Here is a 21,446-nt window from a genome sequence, read left to right as displayed (position 1 = left end):
GCATGGCTATTTGGCTGCTCACCCCACAGCCTCCCCTCCCCTGAAATCATAGAATCATAGAATCATAGAGTTGGAAGAGACCACAAGGGCCATCGAGTCCAACAGAAATGCTCTGTTCTGTCTGGAGGTTGTGGGCAGAACTGAACCCCAGAAGAATGGAATAGTTGGAAGGGTTTCCATGGGTCACCTCGTCCCATGCCACTCAAAGTGGTGGTCTGCGGACCATTAAAGGTAAAGGTAAAGGTACCCCTGCCCCCCCGTGCGGACCATTAGCAGTCTGCAAATCATCAGCTGCTAGACCCTGACATCTCCACCACATCCCAGGTTGCATGGAAGAAGAAGAAGAAGAGGAGGAGGAGGAGGAGGAAGAGGAGTTTGGATTTGATATCCCTCTTTATCGAAGGAGTCTCAAAGCAGCTAACATTCTCCTTTCCCTTCCTCCCCCACAACAAACACTCTGTGGGGTGAGTGGGGCTGAGAGACTTCAGAGAAGTGTGACTGGCCCAAGGTCACCCAGCAGCTGCATGTGGAGGAGCGGAGACGGGAACCCGGTTCCCCAGATTACGAGTCTATCGCTCTTAACCACTACACCACACTGGCTCTCACCACACTGGAACACATCAGGGACCAAATACAGTACACTAGGGGTGGGTGGGAGTTACTTGTCCATCACATAAGCATTTCTCTTGTCCAACCCCCTGCAATGCAGGAATCACCACTGAAGAGTCCCTGGCAGACAGCCACCCAACCTCCAATGAGGGAGAGTCCACCAGCCTCCAAGGGAGTCCCTTCCACTGTCAAGCAGCTCTTACCATCAGGAATTTCTTCCTAATTTTGAGTCAGAATCTCCTTTCGTGTCATTTGAATCCATTGGTTCAGGTCGTTCCACATGTCAGTCCTTTGTCAGGTATTTGATGATGGCTCTCCTGTCACCTCTCAGTCTTCTCTGCTCCGGGCTAAACATACCCAGCTCCCCCCTCAACTGCTTTAGATGTCTACAGGTAACTCGCAACTTATGACCATAACATCCTTCTGGACCGTCTTGAGGGGCTGGGAGCTGGGGGCACTGTCATACAGTGGTTCCGCTCCTTCCTCCTGGGCCGTTTTCAGAAAGTGGTGGTGGGGGATGAGTGTTCAGACCCCTGGGCTCTCACTTGTGGGGTGCCTCAGGGTTCCGTCCTCTCCCCCATGCTTTTCAACATTTACATGCAGCCGCTGGGAGAGATCATCAGGAGGTTTGGGCTGGGTGTTCATCAGTATGCGGATGATACCCAGCTCTACCTCTCTTTTAAATCAGAACCAGTGAGGGCGGTGAAGGTCCTGTGTGAGTGTCTGGAGGCGGTTGGAGGATGGATGGCGGCTAACAGATTGAGGTTGAATCCTGACAAGACAGAAGTACTGTTTTTGGGGGACAGGAGGCGGGCAGGTGTGGAGGATTCCCTGGTCCTGAATGGGGTAACTGTGCCCCTGAAGGACCAGGTGCGCAGCCTGGAAGTCATTTTGGACTCACAGCTGTCCATGGAAGCACAGGTCAAATCTGTGTCCAGGGCAGCTGTTTACCAGCTCCATCTGGTACGTAGGCTGAGACCCTATCTGCCTGCGGACTGTCTCGCCAGAGTGGTGCATGCTCTGGTTATCTCCCGCTTGGATTACTGCAATGCACTCTACGTGGGGCTACCTTTGAAGGTGACTCGGAAACTACAACTAATCCAGAATGCGGCAGCTAGACTGGTGACTGGGAGCAGCCACCGAGACCATATAACACCGGTCTTGAAAGACCTACATTGGCTCCCAGTATGTTTCCGAGCACAATTCAAAGTGTTGGTGCTGACCTTTAAAGCCCTAAACGGCCTCGGTCCAGTATACCTGAAGGAGCGTCTCCACCCCCATCATTCTGCCCAGACGCTGAGGTCCAGCGTCGAGGGCCTTCTGGTGGTTCCCTCATTGCAAGAAGCAAAGCTACAGGCAGAGGGCCTTCTCGGTTGTGGCGCCTGCCCTGTGGAACGCCCTTCCAGCAGATGTCAAAGCGATAAACAACTACCTGACATTCAGAAGACATCTTAAGGCAGCCCTGTTCAGGGAAGTTTTTAACGTGTGATATTTTACTGTATTTTTGGTTTTTATGGAAGCCGCCCAGAGTGGCTGGGGAGGCCCAGCCAGATGGGCGGGGTATAAATAATAAATTATTATTATTATTATTATTATTATTATTATTATTATTATGCAGGATTTCCATTCTGGGGATGTCGCAGGTACACAAAAATGTGCATAGTCAAACCAGTTCCTTGGACTCACCCTTGTGCAAGCAGTCCTATCTTCTAGAGCCAGTGCACTGAATTAGTCTTTTACACACACACACACACACACACACAGAGAGAGAGAGAGAGAGAGAGAGAGAGAGAGAGAGACTTTTAAGCTCTCTGTTTTGCTTACCAGGCTTTGGGAGGCTGTTTCTGTGTGAGGAAAACCCTGCAGAAAAAGAGCTGTTAAGCTTTCCACCTTCCTTGCGTTAAATTTGTGTGATTTCAGCTGGTAGGCTTTCAACTGCGTAAATTTGAAACTGCATGTGTTAAATATGCATAAAAAGGTAAAAGAAAGGTAAAGGACCCCTGGATGGTTAAGTCCAGTCAAAGGTGACTATGGGGTTGTGGCTCCCATCTCACTTTCAGGCCGAGGGAGCCAGCGTTTGTCCACAGACAGCTTTCTGGGTCATGTGGCCAGTATGGCTAAACCACTTCTTGCGCAATAGGACACCGTGACGGAAACCAGAGCGCACGGAAACACCGTTTACCGTCCCACCAGAGCGGTACCTATTTATCTACTTGCACTGGCGTGCTTTCAAACTGCTAGGTGGGCAGGAGCTGGGGCAGAACAATGAGAGCTCACTCCATTGCAGGGATTTGAACCACTGACCTTCTGACTGGCAAGCCCAAGAGGCTCAGTGGTTTAGACCACAGCGCCACCTGCGTTCCGTGTTAAACGTGCTTAACATGTGTTATCTGTACTGTATTAATGTAAATAGCATACAAGTAATTTAAGCAGTAATTTAAACACATACTGTATTAATACCATGTATGCTCCAAGTTGTTTTGTTGTTGGCCTCCGTCTGCCTCAAGAGACAATGGACTGCACCTCCGGGAGTGAAGTCAAAGCACTGGAGAACTGGAGAAAAAATTGGGTTCCCTTGCCAATAGGAACCCACAAAGCTGTAAATGAATTTAGATTGTTGTAAGGTTATTTCATAGGGACGCGGGTGGCGCTGTGGGTAAAAGCCTCAGCGCCTAGGGCTTGCCGATTGAAAGGTCGGCGGTTCGAATCCCCGCGGCGGGGTGCGCTCCCGCTGCTCGGTCCCAGCGCCTGCCAACCTAGCAGTTCGAAAGCACCCCCGGGTGCAAGTAGATAAATAGGGACCGCTTACCAGCGGGAAGGTAAACGGCGTTTCCGTGTGCGGCTCTGGCTCGTCAGAGCCGCAATGTCACGCTGGCCACGTGACCCGGAAGTGTCTCTGGACAGCGCTGGCCCCCGGCCTCTTGAGTGAGATGGGCGCACAACCCCAGAGTCTGTCAAGACTGGCCTGTACGGGCAGGGGTACCTTTACCTTTACCTTAAGGTTATTTCAGTTATATGTAAGGCTATGCCAAAAGTGCTGACATTCTCCTGCGGGTCAACCGTCTGTAAACAATGCCCTTGACAAACCTGCTTCCTAGTGAGTCATGAGGCAGCAGCTTCTCCTTTCTGTGCAAATTCTAGCAGGTGCCGTTGCCATCAAGGACTTGGCAAAAAACAACTTTCCCTTGGACGGAAATAGCCATTCTGAAAATAAGTGCCAGAAGCACACCCCCACCCACCCCCATTCAAAATACAGCATACAGTGGTATCTCGGGTTACATACGCTTCAGGTTACATAAGCTTCAGGTTACAGACTCCCCTAACCCAGAAATAGTACCTTGGGTTAAGAACTTTGCTTCAGGATGAGAACAGAAATCGTGGAGCGGCGGCACAGCGGCAGCAGGAAGCCCCATTAGCTAAAGTGGTGCTTCGGGTTAAGAACAGTTTCAGGTTAAGAACGGACCTCCGGAACGAATTAAGTTCTTAACCTGAGGTACCACTGTATAGCTATAAACACAAGAAGGTTGTACAGCACCCAAATCGTAGCAAGTAATTAGGAATCTCCCCATCTCAGTTTCTCATTTTTTCCAATCTTAAGTTTGGTTCTCTGCATTTCTAGTTTTGTTTTAATACAAAAAACAAAAACGAAACCCCCTCATGGACATTCTTTAGCATCCTCCTGCCCTTTTCTCCTACCATACATGTATTTACTTGCAATTTCCTCAAAATACTCATTTTTGCAAAGAGATTTCCTCTTATATGACGCACCTCTGTATGTCCTTCTCGCTAATATTTGTTTCTGTTTTATCACATGACGCCTTCCTACCTCGTCAAGAAGCCCAAGGGGGTGGACATGGTTTCTCCCTCCCCAGTTTATCTTCACAGCAACCCTAAGAGGGAGTGACTGGCCCAACGTCACCCAGTGAGCTACATGGCTGAGGGGGGATTCGAACTCTGGTCTCCCAGCTCATAGTATGGCACTAACATTATGCTACACTTTGCCATAGACAGTGCCGGATTTATGTACAGTGGTACATACAGCTCAACTGGCTAAAACATGGTGCTGACAACACCAAGATTGCAGGTTCGATCCCCACATGGGACAGCGGCATATCCTCATCGCAGGGGGTTGGACTAGATTGCCCTCAGGGTCCCTTCCAGCCTCTCAATTCTATGGTTCTGTTATTCTGTCGCCATGCATATGCCTCATAAAAGGTGGGTGTCCATTATGGAAGCAGCATAGAAGAGCCCATAAGGCAGCCTTTCTCAACCTGTGGGTCCCCAGATGTTGTTGGACTACAACTCCCATCACCCCCAGCTAGCAAGGCCAGAGCTCAGGGGTGATAGGAGTTGTAGTCCAACAACATCTGGGGACCCAGAGGTTGAGAACCGCTGCCATAAGGAATGTCCTGATGGACCACAGGATGATGAATGTAGAAATCTCAGGAGGGGAGGGGGCTGTTGTGCACAGGGTGGGCTTGTTGGCCTCCCCTTGGGGCATCCCCACAAGATGCTGGGTTCAGTGGGCCTGACCTAGCAGGCCTATGCTGAAGTTCTTCAGGCCAAGTCTACCACAGACTTGTATTGCTGTGCAAATCAAATATTTTATTACGGTGCTCAAAGCTGGAGAGGAGGAGGAGGAGGAGGCATGGGAATCCACAGCCGAGGTCCTGAGAGGCCCTTCATGGTAGCCGGGGGGCCGTCAAGATGTCCCAGACGCAGCAGCAGCAGAGGGTGGCCCAGCAAGCGGCCAGGCAGGTGGCCAAGGTGGAGGGCTCCTTCCGCTCTTCTATGATGTACACGGGGTGTCCAGGCCCAGGCCCATAGGCTAGTCCCGAAGGCAGAGGGGCAGGGTAGCCTTGGTAGCCCTGGTACCCGTATGGCGGTGTATACGCCGGGTAGGTGGAATAAGCAGGTGGGTATGGCCCTGGCGGGTAGCCGGCATAGGACTGAGAAGATGGGTGCGCCCCCAGTTGCTGGGGCTGGGAGGCATTTGGGTTAAGGCCTCCCTGGGATGGAGGAGGTTTTGAATGGTCCATGAATATTCCCCATCCACTTCGGAAAGGCTGCCAGCAGACACGAGGCCTTTCTTCCAAAGGGAAGGAAACTCGAAATGTGACGTAGGAACTGGAGCGGCAGAGGAGACGTCACCAATCTATGCTGGAAAAGAAAAAGACAGAGAATGTGGCACCCGGGAGGAAATGAAATACCCCCCCCCCCAAAAAAAATATGTGATAGGGGAGGTGGCATGGTTGAGTCGGCATCTGCATGTCTCCAGAGACAATGGGGGTGAAGTCAAACAATGTCACAGTAAGATGCCGGCCAGTAACCACACAGTTTGAAGTCCGAGTTAACTCTTGATTAGCAAAACACACTTCACACACTTGGTTCCCTGTCAGGCCTAAGGAACAGAGCAGGAAAACCAGTTGCCAAGACCGAGAGTCCCATCTCCTTCTGCCGATCTAAGTCCCCTCCTCTCTAGGGTTTTCCCCAAGCAAGCAGAGTCTGTGCCGTTATGCAGCCAACCTCTCCTCCACCCTCTTCATGCCTCTCCTGGTTCTGGGAGCAAGCGGGGAGGAGAGCTGGTCACAGCAGGAGGGGGAGACACCCAGGCCTCTTCACAGGCTGAAGTGTCCTTCATTTCCTGCTTCAGCTTCTGCCACAGACTCCCCTTGCTCACTAAGCCCTTCGGACACCTCTTCCAAGCCTGTTCCCCTTTTTCCTCTGGCTCTCCCCTTCGTGGTTCCCCAGCTGGTTCCTCCCACCATTCCTCTGTGTCCAGTCCATACAAACCACTTGGCTGCAAGGATGGTGACTTGTATCTGCTGCCTCCTGTGTTGTCGTTGCTGCATTAGCAGCACCAAGGTGACATGGTAGACGTTCATCATCATCATCATCATCATCATCATCATCATCATAATTTATTTGTACCCCGCCCAACTGGCTGGGTTTCCCCAGCCACTCTGGGTGGCTTCCATAGAAACCAAAAATACAGTAAAATCACACGTTGAAAACTTCCCTGAACAGGGCTGCCTTCAGATGTCTTATAAATTTCAGGCAGTTGTTTATGCCTTTGACATCTGGTGGGAGGGCGTTCCACAGGGCGGGCGCCACTACCGAGAAGGCCCTCTGCCTGGTTCCCTGTAGCTTTGCTTCTCACAGGGAGGGAACCCCCAGAGGGCCCTCGGGGCTGGACCTCCGTGTCCAGGCAAAACAATGGGGGTGGAGATGCTCCTTCCGGTCTACTGGGCCGAGGCCAGTTAGGGCTTTAAACACTTTAAATTGTGCTCGGAAACTGGGAGCCAATGGAGGTTTTTGGGATGGAGAAAGTGTATTGAGAGAAGTTGTTCCTCCCTTTTGCCTTCTCCCTTGGGATTCTGACTTGACATCAGGGAGAACTTCCTGGCGTTAAGAGCCATTCAAGAGTGGAATGGACTCCTTTGGAAGAAGGTGGACTCCCCTTCCTTGGAACTTTTAAACACGACATTGGATGGCCACCTTTCAGATATATTTTAGCTGTGACTCCTGCAGGGGGTTGGGCTAGAGGATCCTTGGAGGTCCCTTCTAACTCTACAGTTCTCTGATTATAATAGGTGCACTTTTGCAAACATGGTTTGGTTGGAGACCTGCATTGCAAATTTCAGATGAGTGTGAATTTCAGAGGACTGTGTTTTGGTTCCTGCATTGTTACGGAAAGTGCCAATTTAATGGATTGGCCTTCAAATGCACATTGAATTCACTTTCTCACCCCCGCTCCCTGTCCTTGGTTCCTTCTAAATAAAACTGAAGCCCAGTGAACCAGACTGATGCTCGGTGAAACATATGGCTCACAATATCTGTAACGTACACCTGTTTGACTGCTGCACATGTTGACTTCCTTTTTGCTCTCAGCCTGTGGGACAAAGCCTGCGTCATCAATTGCAGGTCTTCTGAGAAAGAAGCATCTTTATCTGCTAGAGATCATGGGCCACCACCCCTCTGCTCCTTCCCCTGGTACAATAACAGCATCAGTCTGTTGCGTTAGCAGCAGCATCTGTGTCCTGGCCCAAGCGTGACTTTTGCAAGCCCCCCAAGAACACAGTGAGAGAGACGCCTTGGGGATCCCGCAAAAGGAGAAGGAAGGCTGAGAGGTGTCTGTGTTCTGAGCCACACACGCAAAACGTTGTATTTATTTCGTCTGGCATCAGTCACTAGGGATTTGGTTTGCACTGAATGGTAAACCTGACCCAATTTGCACTTTCGGAAAGAATGAAACAAAGCTATCCTTTGAAATCTGCACATCTCTGAACTTTGGTGTCTTTTTCTCCACCTAAGTAATGTGAACAAAAATGCATGGACTAGGGTAAAGTGTGCCTACAGATGCATATCATACTGAACACAGCGTGCAAAAATGCGCTGTGCTAGGGGAAATTGCTTTGCCAAAATGTACAGGATTCCTGCATTGCAGGGGGTTGGGCTAGATGACCACCCTGTTCCCTTCCAACTCTACAATTCTATGATTCTACTCCTGCTATTAAAATGCATTACTCGCCCTTCACTCAAAAGGTCCCAGTGTGGGTTGTAACTATTGAAACACAATATTAAAAACAGTTTAAAACTGCCCAACCTCCTGCTCTCTCAGTGGTCAACTTGATGCCACCATTGGGAACCTCGCAAGCAGGATTTGAGCAGAACAGCAGCTGTCCCTGCTTGGGATCCCAGTCGCCCCGCTGCCTCTGCCAGTGGAAGCATAACACCCCCAAAGGCCTCATGCAGGTGGGAAGGGGGCAGGAGACACAAACTTCCCAGTGACGGGAAGAGAGGGAGAAGGGGGTTGGAGGAGAGCTTCTGAATGGCTCCTCCTCTCCGTTTGTCCTGTTTGGAAATGCCAACTCACCAAGCCGAGCCAGAGATCTCTGCAGCAACAACTCCACTTGCCAGGATTCGAAAACAAGCCAAGGCAGAAAGAGAGAGTGAGATGAAGCCACTGATCTCAGTCAGGAGGATTGACACAAGGAGCCAACTGGCCCTTTCCTCACCTGCCTTTTGTGACATCATCGCCCCTCTAGGGGAGGAGGGGCTGCCTGAGGACATAGGGAAGTGGAGTCAGGGAGCCTCCGTGCCAAAAAGCCAGCCGGCAGCAAATCACACTGTTCAAACTTGGCGTTAACAATTTATTAGCAAAAACACAATCTCCGTGGACTTGGCATGGTGAGTCTGGCCCCATGAAGTCTCCGAGACACAGTCCCAACCTCCCAACAACCTTATCTATGCTCCCTCCTCTCCAGGACTTTTTACCAGCACGCTGAGACTTGCTCTTCCTGCTTCTACGAGATGAGAGGGGAGCTTGTCGCAGCAGGAGGGAGAGACCCCCTGGCTACTTCACCAGCCAGACTCCTCTCCCTCCTGGCAGCATCCGCTTCTGCCGCTGTTTCTGGACTGCTCTCTGCCACAGACCCTGCTCACTGTTGCCTCTTCAGCTTCTGACGTTTCTCAGTCTTCTCCCTCTGATCACTCATCATTGTCCCGCCATCCGTCAGTCCCCAGGCTTCGAGTCTTCTTCACTTGGGGGGTTCCCCAGCTAGTTCCTCCCCCCATTCCTCTGCATCCAACCAGTGCATGCCACTTGGGGGCCAAATGCACCTCTCCAGACATCTTCATCTTGTCCTCGGGACTCTCTGCAGATCACACCTATCAATGGCCTTTCTCAAGAGCTTTTGCCTGGCTGATGGGTGTCCTTGATCTCCATCCATGTCTCGTGCTGGCTTGGGCAGTGTGTGTGTGTGTGTGTGTGTGTTTGTAAATAGAAACCTGAAGCTCTTGCAGTGCTAGAATCTTGCTTACTGCGGACACTTTTGGATTTCCAAGCAAGTGCCCTGGGTGCCACCCCCTCTGGTCACTTCTCTTCCCCCATCCCACCCCCATCCCACAAATCCACAAAGAAAGTGAGAGATTTTCCAAGGGGGTTCAGATAGAAATTTGGTCCAGTGGAATTAATCCAATCCTTGAAAATCAGAGTTGAAGGAGAGAGGCTGCAAACATAAGGGATAAGGCTACCAAAGGCTAGTAGCCACAGTCGCTGTGCTGCACCTCCACGGCCAGAGGCAGCAATGCTGGGAGGGCTATTATTATTATTATTATTATTATTATTATTATTATTATTATTTTGTACCCCACCCATCTAGCTGGGTTTCCCCAGCCACAACAAAGATTAAAAATACATCAAAATGTCACACATTAAAAGCTTCCCTAAACAGGGCTGTCTTCATATGTTTTCTAAATATCAGGTAGTTGTTGTTCCCTTTGATATCTGATGGGAGGGTGTTTCACAGGGCGGGAGCCACCACTGAGAAGGCCCTCTGCCTGGTTCCCTGTCGCTTTGCTTCTTGCAGTGAGTGAGGGAACCACCAGAAGCCCCTCGCAGCTGGACCACAGTGTCCGGGCAGAACGATGGGGGTGGAGACACTCCTTTAGGTATACTGGGCCGAGGCCGTTTAGGGCTTTAAAGGTCAGCACCAACACTTTGAATTGTGCTGGAAATGTGCTGTGAGCCTTGTGCTTGAACCCTCCCTGCTGGCTTCGCATTGGGGTCGTCTGTTTGGGCACTGTGGGAACAGGATGCTGGGCTGGAGGGGCCACTGGCCTGATCCAGAAGGGTCGTCTGATGTGTGCAGCCAAAATGGGAAGGAGCACCACTCCTTCAACATTCTTCTTTAGCTCTGTGTACTGTTCAAGAGGGGGAAAGGACCCTCATCACCTCCTGGGGAGAGTGAGTTTGGGAGGGGGGTCATCTGTTATTATTGCACAATGTATGCCTAGCTAAACTTAAAACATCAGTGCTATTTAGAAGAGCGTTATGGCATCCGATCACATTCAAAAAGTAGACGAAAGCCTCTCCTTGATCTCAGGAACCACCATGTAAAATCTGATATCTTAAGAGGTCTCCAAACGAAGAGCAGACAAACAGACAGGCAACCTTCCTAAGCACAGAGTAGGCCAGGTGACAGCTCCCTGCCCCAAGGAACCTCCATTAAATTATGTAAGCCTCAGCTATTATAAGGCCCCAATCTTCTGGGGCTTTTAAATTGTTCTTTAGGAGTAATTGCTTAGCCATCCCTGTGAATCAACAGTCTCCAAGCTCAACACGTTCTTGAGCAAAGGGAGGTTGATCAGACCTAAAGGTTTTTGTGACAGTTCCAGCAACCACCGCCCTGTTTCTCGCTAGGGTGGGTCCATCCTGCAGCAGCCAAAATGTGGTTTCTCGGTTCTGGGTGTGTAGCAACATCCCCTTCCTCTTGTTTTGCTGGGTAGGGCACATGCCACCATGTCTTTTTCAGCAAAAATACAAAAAGCAACCACAACAATTTGGTCACCTCACTTTTGCCGGGAGAGAATTGGATGCTGCAGCCACCGGCGCTTGGGGGCCCAATCCATCAGAGCAGGTGAGCCTGGAAGAGAGGGGAGTGGCAGCTATTTAACTTTCCTCCTGTCCATTTTTCCATTCATAATTATCCACCTGTCCACATAAGCTCCCGCTTTCACAACTGCACACATCATGCATTTAAAGCACATTCCGTCCAGCCAAGAACTGCAGCCTCGCCTTCACAGAGTTACTGTTCCCAACACTCTTAACCAAACAACAGTTCCCAGGATTCTTCCATGGGGGGGGGGGCGTGTGCTTTGAATGCATGGTGTTTCTGCAGTCCCTCTCTAGCCTTCATCCTGGTGACTTCAGAGGATGCTTTCTTTCACGACAGATTCTGCATCTAGACCAGTATTGCTTACTCAGACTGGCAGTGGCTCTCCAGGGTGACCTCTGGCTGAGGGGGTTTGTTTGCTGTTTGATCCTGGAGTTGCCAGGGATGGGATGGGGGGTGGATTTATGCAAGGGCTGCAGCTCAGTAGGTAGAATGTGGGTTTGAGCCCCACACTGGGGGAAATGTTCCTGTGTTGCAGGATGTTGGACTAGATTATCCTTGGGGTCCCTCCCAACTCTACAATTCTATGATTCCTTTCCCTGAAAAAATAGGGCTCCTAGTCCTCATGGTCCTATTAAAATAGGAAATGCAGAAATCTGCCTTACAATGGCTCAGATAATATCCTTCTGTCTTGTCTCCTGACTGCTTCTTTGCCATCACCTGCTAAGTGATTCTTTGAGAAAGGGAGAACCTGGGACCTTCTGCATGCAGGACACCTGCTCTTGCACTGAGCTCCGTGGCAGAGCATCAGCTTTGCATGCAGAAGGTCCCAGGTTCAATCCTGGTCATCTCCAGGGAGGGCTGGGAATGCCCCCTGCCTGAAGCTCTGCAGAGACACAGCAGCCGCTCTAGACAATGCTGAGTGAAATGGTCCAGTGGGGGACTCAGAACAGGGCAGCTTCCTGTATCCCAGTCTGAAACCGTCCTTCTTCTAGAATCACAAGGATTAGAGTCTCACTTTAGGGCAGAGGTGCCCAAGGAGGGTGGTACTGTCTGGGGGGGGGGGGGCAGCATGGAGGGTTGGAAGTTTTAATAAATGTCTATCCGACTTTGAAAAGCTGGTCTCTGAATCAACTTTGTCAAATTAATGAAACCAAGTAATTCTAATTGGGTTTTGAATCAATGTGCACTTAATTGTAACTGTTCCAAATGTCATTGTGTTAGCTCAGTTGGCTACAGCATGGTGCGGGCAAAGGCAAGGTTGCTGGTTTGATCCCTGGAAGGGACCACTGCATATTCCTGCATTGCAGGGGGTTGGGCTAGATGACCCTCAGGGTCCCTTCCAACTCTACGATTCTATGAGATTATGCTCCTTCGTGGGTTGTGTTGACTGCTCTTTTATAGGGAGGGGTTGTGGGCGCTGGGGGTGGGTTTATGGGACCGAGGAGGCCTGGAGAAGTTTGAGAGCCGCTCCTTCAGGAGAAGAAGCATCGCTCAGTCTGACCCACTGCAAGGCAGTTCCCTATATTCCAGGGTTCTTCGCCTGCATTCATCTCCCTCCTTCTGTGGTCTGTTCAGATCTATTTCCCTCTCTCTGTCTCTCTGCTGGGGTTCCAGGCTTTCCACATCCACCTGCAATGCGTTACTTTGCTTAATGCCTTTTCTTCTTCATTTCAACACTTAGATCCGAGAACTGGGGTGACGCACGGGGGTTGCTGCTGTGGTGTTTTTTTCCTTCCTGGCACCTAGAGCCTCAATTAAGACTTGCAAAAGTTGCAATGCGCAAATCATAAAGAACATTGCAACGCAAGCCTCTGCAGATGTTGAGAAACAGGACATGACTTCTTTTTTAACAAATAAAATCCTGCAATTTCTCCAAGGAGCTTAGGCCGGCGTATAGAACATGCACGTGCCGTGATTCCTTCCCTTTGCTTTTATCTTCACAACAACCCTGTGGGGCAGGTCAGGCCAAGGCTGCTACTGGCGCACGGTCACCCAGCAAGCTTTGAGCCCATGGCCCCCTCCAATTATTCTGAAATGAATAATAATATTCACTGTGAAGAATACGGTGCCTAGGCAGTCCCCTGTGGCGACCGTAAGCCAGGAGCGGAAAGAGGCACGTGCCTCCTCAGTTCTCTGTTCTGGGTGTTTGTGAGGGCAGATTAAGGGCACAGGAAGCCGCCTGGTCCCACTTCCGCCTGGTCTCTCATGCACACTCAATCACACTCTCTTCCGTGGGTGGGGCTTTGTTTTAATTAAACAATTTGGACATAAAAAAATAGACCAGGCTGCCTTTCAGTCTGAATTTACCATTTAAGCAACTGCATTTAGCAAATAACTGCAGCACTAAGAGAACAATATAAAGCAGGAACAATAACGCGAGTGGCATCTGCAGAGAAATGTTGCCGCGTGTGGCATCTGCTTACACACCACAGGTGGTACTTGACCGCCTTTCACTTAGTCTGCCCATTAATGAATGTGACCATGTTAGTTCTATTCATTTCAATAGGTATACTCCGAGCAAGACTTAGCTGAACGGATCTACTTAAAGCAACAAAACCCATTTAAGCCTACATCAAGGAAATAAGTATGGGACGCGGGTGGCGCTGTGGGTAAAACCTCAGCACCTAGGACTTGCCGATCGCATGGTGCGCGGTTCGAATCCCCGCGGCGGGGTGAGCTCCCGTCTTTCGGTCCCAGCTCCTGCCCACCTAGCAGGTACCGCTTTAAAAGTGGGAAGGTAAACGGCGTTTCCATGTGCTGCGCTGGTGCTGGCTCGCCAGAGCAGCTTCGTCACGCTGGCCACGTGACCCGGAAGTGTCTCCGGACAGCGCTGGCCCCCGGCCTCTTAAGTGAGATGAGCGCACAACCCTAGAGTCGGACACGACTGGCCCATACGGGCAGGGGTACCTTTACCTTTACCTAAGTAAAAAAAAAAAAATGAATATTGTATACTGTTTTATGTAAGCCACTTTGATATTTATTTGATTAATATAGATGTTTCTCCGTAAATCAATAAAATATCAAAATGCATGGGGAACGAAAGGTCAGGTGAGCCGTTGCTGTTTTTCTACAGCTGTTTTTTTTTGGTATGCATTCTTCTCAGCAAAGCAATATCCTTTCTCCCACACCCCTTCCGCAGCAGCAAAGGAACTTGCGGTTCCTCAATACTTATTCCTCTTCATCCAGCATCATGCACTGATTGACGGATGAGTAAGAACAGAAAACGTGTTGTGCTCTGCTCTGAAATGATGCCACCGGAACACCCCCCCCCAAAGGCAATACCAGGAACTGCTAAAAAGAGGGAGCACATCCTTAAAAAACAGGAAACATGACCTCAGATGACCTCTTTCTCATTTCAACAACCTCTCCTCATTGACTCTCCTTTCTTCTCTTACCTTTGCAGAAATCTGGCCAAGATGGAACTCTGGACCGGCCATGGACCACGGGTGGGGCTCTGGTGAAATTTGGGCAGCCCTGCTTGCTTCCCAACCGGGTGCAGAGACTGAGTGAGCTGCTGGTTCTTCTCATGTTTGAGACCTTGTTTGGCAACCATCAGCTCAAGAAGACGCACAGACCTCAGACTTTCACCAGCACCACACCTTGTGTCCATTATTGTGAGATCCTAAGCAGTGAATCTCACTTTGCCTCCATCAAAGGCCAAGAGTGTTCCTGTATTGTCTCAAACAAGTCTTCCCAAGAATAGGCCCAGTTTGGTTTCTGTACTGATCCATCAAGCAATCTAGAAGATGACTGACATGGAGCTCTTCAACTCCACCTCCTCGCCCTCTCCTTGGACAGCCCTCCCCACGTCTGTCCCAGACCCCCGACTTGCTTCAGCCCATCGCCCAGAACTCTGTTACCCAACGACGGACACAAACCACGTCAACATCATCCTGTACCATTACAACTTCACAGGGAGGATGCAGAATCGCCGTCCCCAGGAAGACCAGATGAGCGTCCTGAAGATGGTCATTATTGCTGCCAGCTGCCTCATCATCCTGGAGAACCTGGTGGTGCTGCTGGCCATCATCCGCAAAGTGCGCACCCGCCGGTGGGTCTACTCTTGCCTGGCCAGCATCACCCTCAGCGACCTCTTAGCCGGCACGGCCTACTTGATCAACCTCTGGTTGTCGGGGAGCCGGACCTTCCAGCTGTCGCCCACCATGTGGTTCCTCCGCGAGGGGGTCCTCTTTGTTGCCCTGGCAGCCTCCACCTTCAGCCTGCTGGTGACAGCCGTGGAGCGCTACAGCGCCATGGTGAAGCCCATCGCTGAGAAGGCGTCCAGCAAGACCACCCGCCTGAGGGCCCTCTTCGCCTTCTGCTGGAGCCTGGCCATCCTCATTGGCCTGCTCCCCTTGCTGGGCTGGAACTGCATCTGCCACGTCTCCCGCTGCTCCACGCTTCTGCCTCTCTACGACAAGAACTACATCCTCTTCACTGTGATTGTCTTCAGCATCATCCTGGTGGGTGTCGTGGGCCTCTACGCCTCCATCTACTGCTGGGTGCAGAAAAGCGCCCAGCAGACCTTTTCTCGTGGCAGCCGGAAGAGGTCTCTGCGGCTGCTGAAGACCGTGCTGGTGATCCTCTGCACCTTCCTCATCTGCTGGACCCCTCTCTTCATCCTCCTCCTGATAGATACCTTTTGGGGGAAGACAGCCTGGGCTCCCCCTAAACTCTTTGGCTGGATCTTGACCTTGGCCGTGACCAACTCATTCATCAATCCCATCGTCTACGCCTTGGGGAGCAAGGAGGTGAGAAGGGCTGTCGTGGAGCTTCTCTGCTGCTGCTGCATCTGGGCTGGGGTGCGCGGTCCCCGAAACTGCCTCGTGGCCAGCGATATCCATGCCAGCTCTTCCACAGGCTCCTTGAGAGGGCGTGGCAGCTTCCGTAGCCCAGTAGCCTTCAGCCGGAGAACCAGGGAGCCTCTCTCCAGCAATTCAAGTGTGCTGAGCAACGACACTTCAGGGCTGCACCACACCCAGGACTAGAATCTCCACTCTTCTGGACATGAGGAGGAGAACCCTCAGAACTTGTCTAAAAGATTCTGTTGTGCATGTCTTCAGGTGGTTCAGAGGAAGACCAGAAACCTCAAAGACGACTGTAGTAATAGCAGGGACTACCTGGCAGGAAGAGGGAGAGGTCGCTAGGTGTTGCAAGTCACAAGCCAAACGGTAAAGCTGCCACCACCTCCTTTCCTGGGCCACCCTCAAATGGGGCTCAAGGAGGAGAACCCCCCTTCGATATTTACCAGGTTGCCCAGCCCTGTGTCACTATACCATGATGCAGACAGAAATTCAACTGGTAGGTGTCCTAAATGGCCAGGCACCAGTTTAGCTTCTCCGGGCAAAAGTCCTTTTCCAAGTTTATTGAAAAGGCCACTCAAAAAGTTGGCACAGTTCTTGAAAGTTTATAAACAGAAAATAAAAACGTTATAAAATATAGCAAACTAAAAACCATACTCATGCAATAACAGCTCAGAGCACAGCAAATAGTCAAAGTCCCTTTACTGGTCAAATGCTCTCAGGCAAAACACCAGGGCAAGACGTTCTGCAATTTGCATCTGAATTCCCCAAACCCTTTATCCTTCAAAACCCCACGAGGAGGATCATTTCTTTAGGTTAATTACCAATTTGCCAGTGGCTGTATGATGAGACTATATCTCCTGATTGTCAAGAGACCAGCACAGCTGAACTTTGTTTATGCTCAGGGACCTTGAGATTAAAAGGCTCTCCCCTCCTTCCTTCTCTGACACGTACCAGCCTCTTGAGTTGTAAATTACTGGCTAGCCTCCTGCACCTTTTCACCCCCAATCCACATTCAAGCCCCCAGCTGCCTGGATCTGCAAATCAGATAACATCTCAACCTGCCCAGAGTCAGGATGCAATTTAACTCACACTTCTAGAGACAGGGAGTTTTATACTTAAAAAGACCAGACATCCATTCCCCACAAGGCCACAGTTTTAACTCTCCCACAGTGCCTCACTCCGGCACAAACCAGTGTTTAACATACCAAGCTTTCCCAACTTCACTACAACGACAGCGCCATTCCTGTTGCTGCAATGTATCCCCCTGGATGTGTATTTTGTCTCACTGTTGTATATTTTTTAAAATACATATATGCAAGTCTGAACAAGAAAACTATTTGATCCAGATTTTTCCACCAAGGGTGGAATTTTTAACACCTTTGGATTGATGTGTGAATTGCTAATTCTTCTTTGCAATCAGCCAATCAGAAATGGTGAGCTATTTCCATTTTAACCCTACCCATTGAAATTAAAGGACTTAGTATACTTATACTTTACTTGTTGTTGTTTAGTCGTTTAGTTGTGTCCGACTCTTGGTGACCCCCTGGACCAGAGCACGCCAGGCACTCCTGTCTTCCACTGCCTCCCGCAGTTTGGTCAAACATACTTTACTTACTTATACGTAATTTAAATGGGTCTACTCTGAGTATACCTTGGTAGCATACAAACCCTATGATATGATGGGGTTTGTGGGGTGGACTGACACGGCCCCTTGAATATTATTGCAATCGGCCACCAGGCAGCATGAACCTCCTGAGCTATTTTATAGAAAAGCTTAGCCAACACAGAAGATAGTTAAACTGCAGGGGCAAGAAACCCAAGACCCTCTAGGGGGCACTGCTGAGCTGCATTGGAATGCAGAGGTTCTGAACAGAGGTTGTTAGCCACTGATTGTGCCCACTATGGGCAAACCATGGTGGTCAGCAATGCTGCAGCTGCTGAGGCCCCTCACCCTCAGGACAGGGGGGCTGAACAAGGGGGGAACAAAAGCAGCCTTAAAAGCATGATTTGTCTGTATGCTTGGTTGCTTAAACCATCTCTTGGGTTCTGAATTACAACTAACATTACATTTTAGGGCTGTAGCTCCGTGGCAAAGTTCCTCTTTTCCAATAAACAGATCCCAGGTTCAACCCCAGACAGGTAGAGTTGGAAGGGACCCTGAGCATCATCTAGTCCAACCTCCTGCAATGTAGGAAGAGGCAGCTGCCCTATAGAGGTGCCAGACCTTGGCATTCTCAGCACCAGCTCTAACCGACTGAGCTACTCAGGCCAGGGCTGGGGAAGACCCTCACCTGAAACCTGGGAGAAGAGGAAGCCAGAAGGAGCCCGCTGGCCGGGTTTGTTATAAGGCAGCTTTCTAAGGCTTGGCGGGGTGCTTTGCACTGAGCCCCAGAATTTAGGATAAAGACTTCCCCACCACCCAAAAAATAAATGAACTGGATAAAGATCTAACACGATGCTGCTCACATCTAATGGAGGCTGGAGCACCCGAACTGCGCAACGTGACGCTTTGCTCTCCAACTCAAGGAAGGCAACAGGCATTGCAGCACAGGAGCTTAGCATGACGGTTCCTACTCACGTGTAGCATTTACACACAAACCAGAGCACACCCAAAGAAGGCTCCGATCCAGGATTCTTTTTCTGCAGGCAAGGAGGAATCCTTCCCTTCGAAGAAATGCCATTGTTGGGGGGGGGGGGATTCTGCGAGTGGATGGGGGGCAATTTTCACAGGTCCCCACTGACTTGGAAGGACCCTGGAGGGTCAGTCTAACCCCCTGCAATGCACATGTGGTCCCCGGTCCAATGTGAAACCATACCAGACCTGCTTAGCTTTGCAAATGTGTGAGTAGTTTAATTGCTGCACCAGTGTCAGGGCTGGAATCAGACACCGGTCAGCAGGAAAGATGCAAGGCTCAGTTGTCAGTGAAGTTCAAGGAAACAGCGCACAACTCTTGCCCCATGGAGCTGTTGCCAGGAGTGAAGGTCCCTCTCTAAGGCTTCTCCTCTCCCAGATCTTTCCCAAGCAGTCTCAAACTGCGCCTGCGCACCTCTGGCCTCTGTTTTGCATTCTAGGAGACCAGGGCACAGGAGAAGGGGAGACTCCCTTGCTTCTTCAGCAGCCTCTTGACCCCTCCCTCCTCTGTGTCAGCCTCAGAGTCTGAACTGCTCCCTGTCACAGACTCCTCCTGCTCACTAAACCTGCTCACTAAACCCTGTTGCTCCTCCCCTCTGACCTCTCCTTGGTGTCCCACTGCCAGTCCTCTGGCTCTGAGCCTTCCTCTGGGGTTTTCCAGGTGGGGGGGGGATGGGTGCACCTCCTACCACTCCTCTCTGTCCAGCCGGTCCATGGCATTAGAGTTCCTCATATCTGGAGCAGATATGAGTGGGGAGCTGCAAGAGGAAGGGGGCGTTTGACAAAATTCACTTCTCCCTGCTCTCCTTTAAGACTCAGAAAATGGAGAGAGGCTCCCTGTAAGGAAGGAACAGGGAGCAATTACAACCCCGGGGGGGGGGGGGGGCGAGTGCATGCTTGGGCTTTGGGTGAGACCCAGAGGCAGCAATTTTGGCTACAGGGGTGCCAATTTGAATAAAATATTGGGCCAACCCAGGTAAGCCCTGTCCCACATAATGGATCACAAGATGTGGCATATACACACCATTTGAATGGCAATGCCAATCGACTGGGGGGGGGCGGCCCTCTCAAATATTTTAGGGGGGGCAAAGGGATCCTGGTCCCCAGAGGTTGACTCCTGTGGTTGGCTACGTTTCAACCACAACCCTTGCCATCCAGGCCAGCAAAATGCATTATCATAGTTCAGTGAGACACCCCAGGTAGGCACTACATGGGGTTGGACTAGATGACCCTTGGGGTCCCTTCCAACTTTACAGTTCTATGATTCTTAAATCCAAACTATTCCCCCTGACACTTCACTGCCAACTGACTGACTGGAACCTCCAGCCAATCAGAGTCTGCTGTCCATCTACCCAGACCAATCAGACTGAATTTAACTGATCCAGGCCCCACCTAATAAAATTTCAAAGTGGTCCTTTCTCTCTCTCTCCTCCATCACAACCTGTCACCAAAGCAGGCTGCGAGCTTCATTGACAGTACAAGTCCCCAAACCTTTAAAGTTCAGTCACAGGATATTGCTTTCTCCAAAACATGAGCACAAACAGGCATATATCATTGCAGCAATTACGCACAGATTTTGCATGATGGACTCCCCCACTAGGATTAGCAATGGCTGCTTCCAAGCTCTCGCCTCTTTCTTCACAGACTTTACTGAAGAATTTAATAACAATAACCAAACTAAAAGCATTCTCCTCCAAGACAAATGCATGTATAGATGCTAAGCCTTGTGCGCAGTCGTCCACGTGGCGTCAAAACAAACCTTGAAAAACCCTTGCATTACAGATACAGCTCACACCCACAGGGTCTACTTCAGTCTAAAGGATTACTCTAATTTCTCCATAGCTGCTGTTTGCAAGCTTGTGGTTGGCTGTTGGGGATCATCCTCATGGAAAGAGGCACACATGATTCTAAATGTTTTTATTTTTAAAATGGTTTAAAGGTATTTCTGTACCACTTCAGTGCAGACAATATTCAGCCAGGTGGACTCTGTATAAATCAGCTTCCTAGTTGGATTGCCTTAAAGTAATACACCCTCTTGTGTGGGGCTCCACATCTGGCGAACGAATTTGCTATGGATTTACTCCGAGGGAAATGTTCGCACGGAATCAGCCCTTGTGCATCTTTGCTTACTTGCAAGCCCTCGTTTGGCCACAGGGGGGCGCTTTAAACTCGCCCGTGCAGGAAGCATCCTGAGCTCACACTTGGCTCATGCTCAGAATCACCCAGGCACAGAAAAGGCACTTCTGTGGTTTGCAGGGAGAGCTGGCTGCCCACTTCCCAGGTCTGTCTTGCAAAGCAGGCAAGTCCATCTTTCCAAACAAACCAGAGTAGACAGAGTTAAATAATTGTAGAGCTGGAAGGGACCACGAGGGTCATCTAGCCCAGCCCCCTGCAATGCAGGGATCGTTTGCCCCACGTGGGGCTCAGACCCACGAATCTCACGCTCTACTGACGAATGCAACTGCCAGGCTCAAGCTAACAGGCTGATTATAGTCAGCTGAGGCGGAGGAGTCATCATGGCTAACACGGCTGTCCCATTCCCAGATGAGGCATGGAGGCAGTGTGGTGTAGTGGTTAGAGTGTTGGACTAGGACCCAGGAAAGACTAGGTTCAAATTCCCACTCAGCCCTGAATCTCACTGGGTGACCTTGGACCAGTCACCAGCTCTCAGCCTGACCTACTTCACAGGGTTGTTGTGGGGACTGAATTGGGAGCAGGGAGGGCCATGAGCTCCTTGGGGGAAAAGATGGGATATAAATGCATTATATAATAAACAGGGAGATCCTGGGAGGGTGTCAGAGATGGACTGCAGGCAGCTGTGTGGAGTGGGGAGGGCAATAGCTCAACAGCAGAACATCTGTCTTGCATGCAGGAGGTCCCAGTTCCATTCCTGACATCCATGGATAGGGCAGGGCGGGATCCTGTTTGTAAATCCTGAAAAGCTGCTGCCAGTCCGTGTTGACAACACTGAACTTGATGGGACAATGGTCGCCAGTTGTC

At 50.4% G+C, this 21,446-nt stretch overlaps 1 protein-coding gene and 1 long non-coding RNA gene across 5 annotated transcripts in view; one reads left to right on the top strand and one right to left on the bottom strand.

Annotated features, from left to right (window-relative positions):
* Positions 1–5,188: 5,188 nt before the first annotated feature.
* LOC307207276 lies at positions 5,189–8,598 on the bottom strand. The gene is made up of 2 exons (XR_013834595.1): positions 8,486–8,598; positions 5,189–5,769 (listed from the first exon to the last, which is right to left on the bottom strand). It is a non-coding gene; the product is annotated as an uncharacterized lncRNA (long non-coding RNA).
* Positions 8,599–8,675: 77 nt separating this feature from the next.
* Positions 8,676–21,446, top strand: part of S1PR4 (sphingosine-1-phosphate receptor 4) — a 147,492-nt gene continuing 134,721 nt past the window's right edge. Inside the window, exons 1-3 of one of the 4 annotated variants that reach the window (XM_079960801.1) lie at positions 8,676–8,799; positions 10,497–10,588; positions 14,413–17,310. In XM_079960801.1, coding sequence (XP_079816927.1) covers positions 14,756–15,997 — 1,242 coding nt within the window. In that variant the 5' untranslated portion in view covers positions 8,676–8,799; positions 10,497–10,588; positions 14,413–14,755 and the 3' untranslated portion in view covers positions 15,998–17,310. Of the gene's footprint in view, positions 8,800–10,496; positions 10,589–10,934; positions 11,031–14,412; positions 17,311–21,446 lie in introns of those variants that run through there. The other 3 variants (XM_079960800.1, XR_013834566.1, XM_079960799.1) reach the window with 3 other exon arrangements.

Source organism: Podarcis cretensis (assembly GCF_951804945.1).
Source record: "Podarcis cretensis genome assembly, chromosome: 18".
Classification (NCBI taxonomy): domain Eukaryota; kingdom Metazoa; phylum Chordata; class Lepidosauria; order Squamata; family Lacertidae; genus Podarcis; species Podarcis cretensis.
The sequence above is the reverse complement of the archived record's forward strand: the minus strand, read 5'-3'. Positions and strand labels throughout refer to the sequence as shown.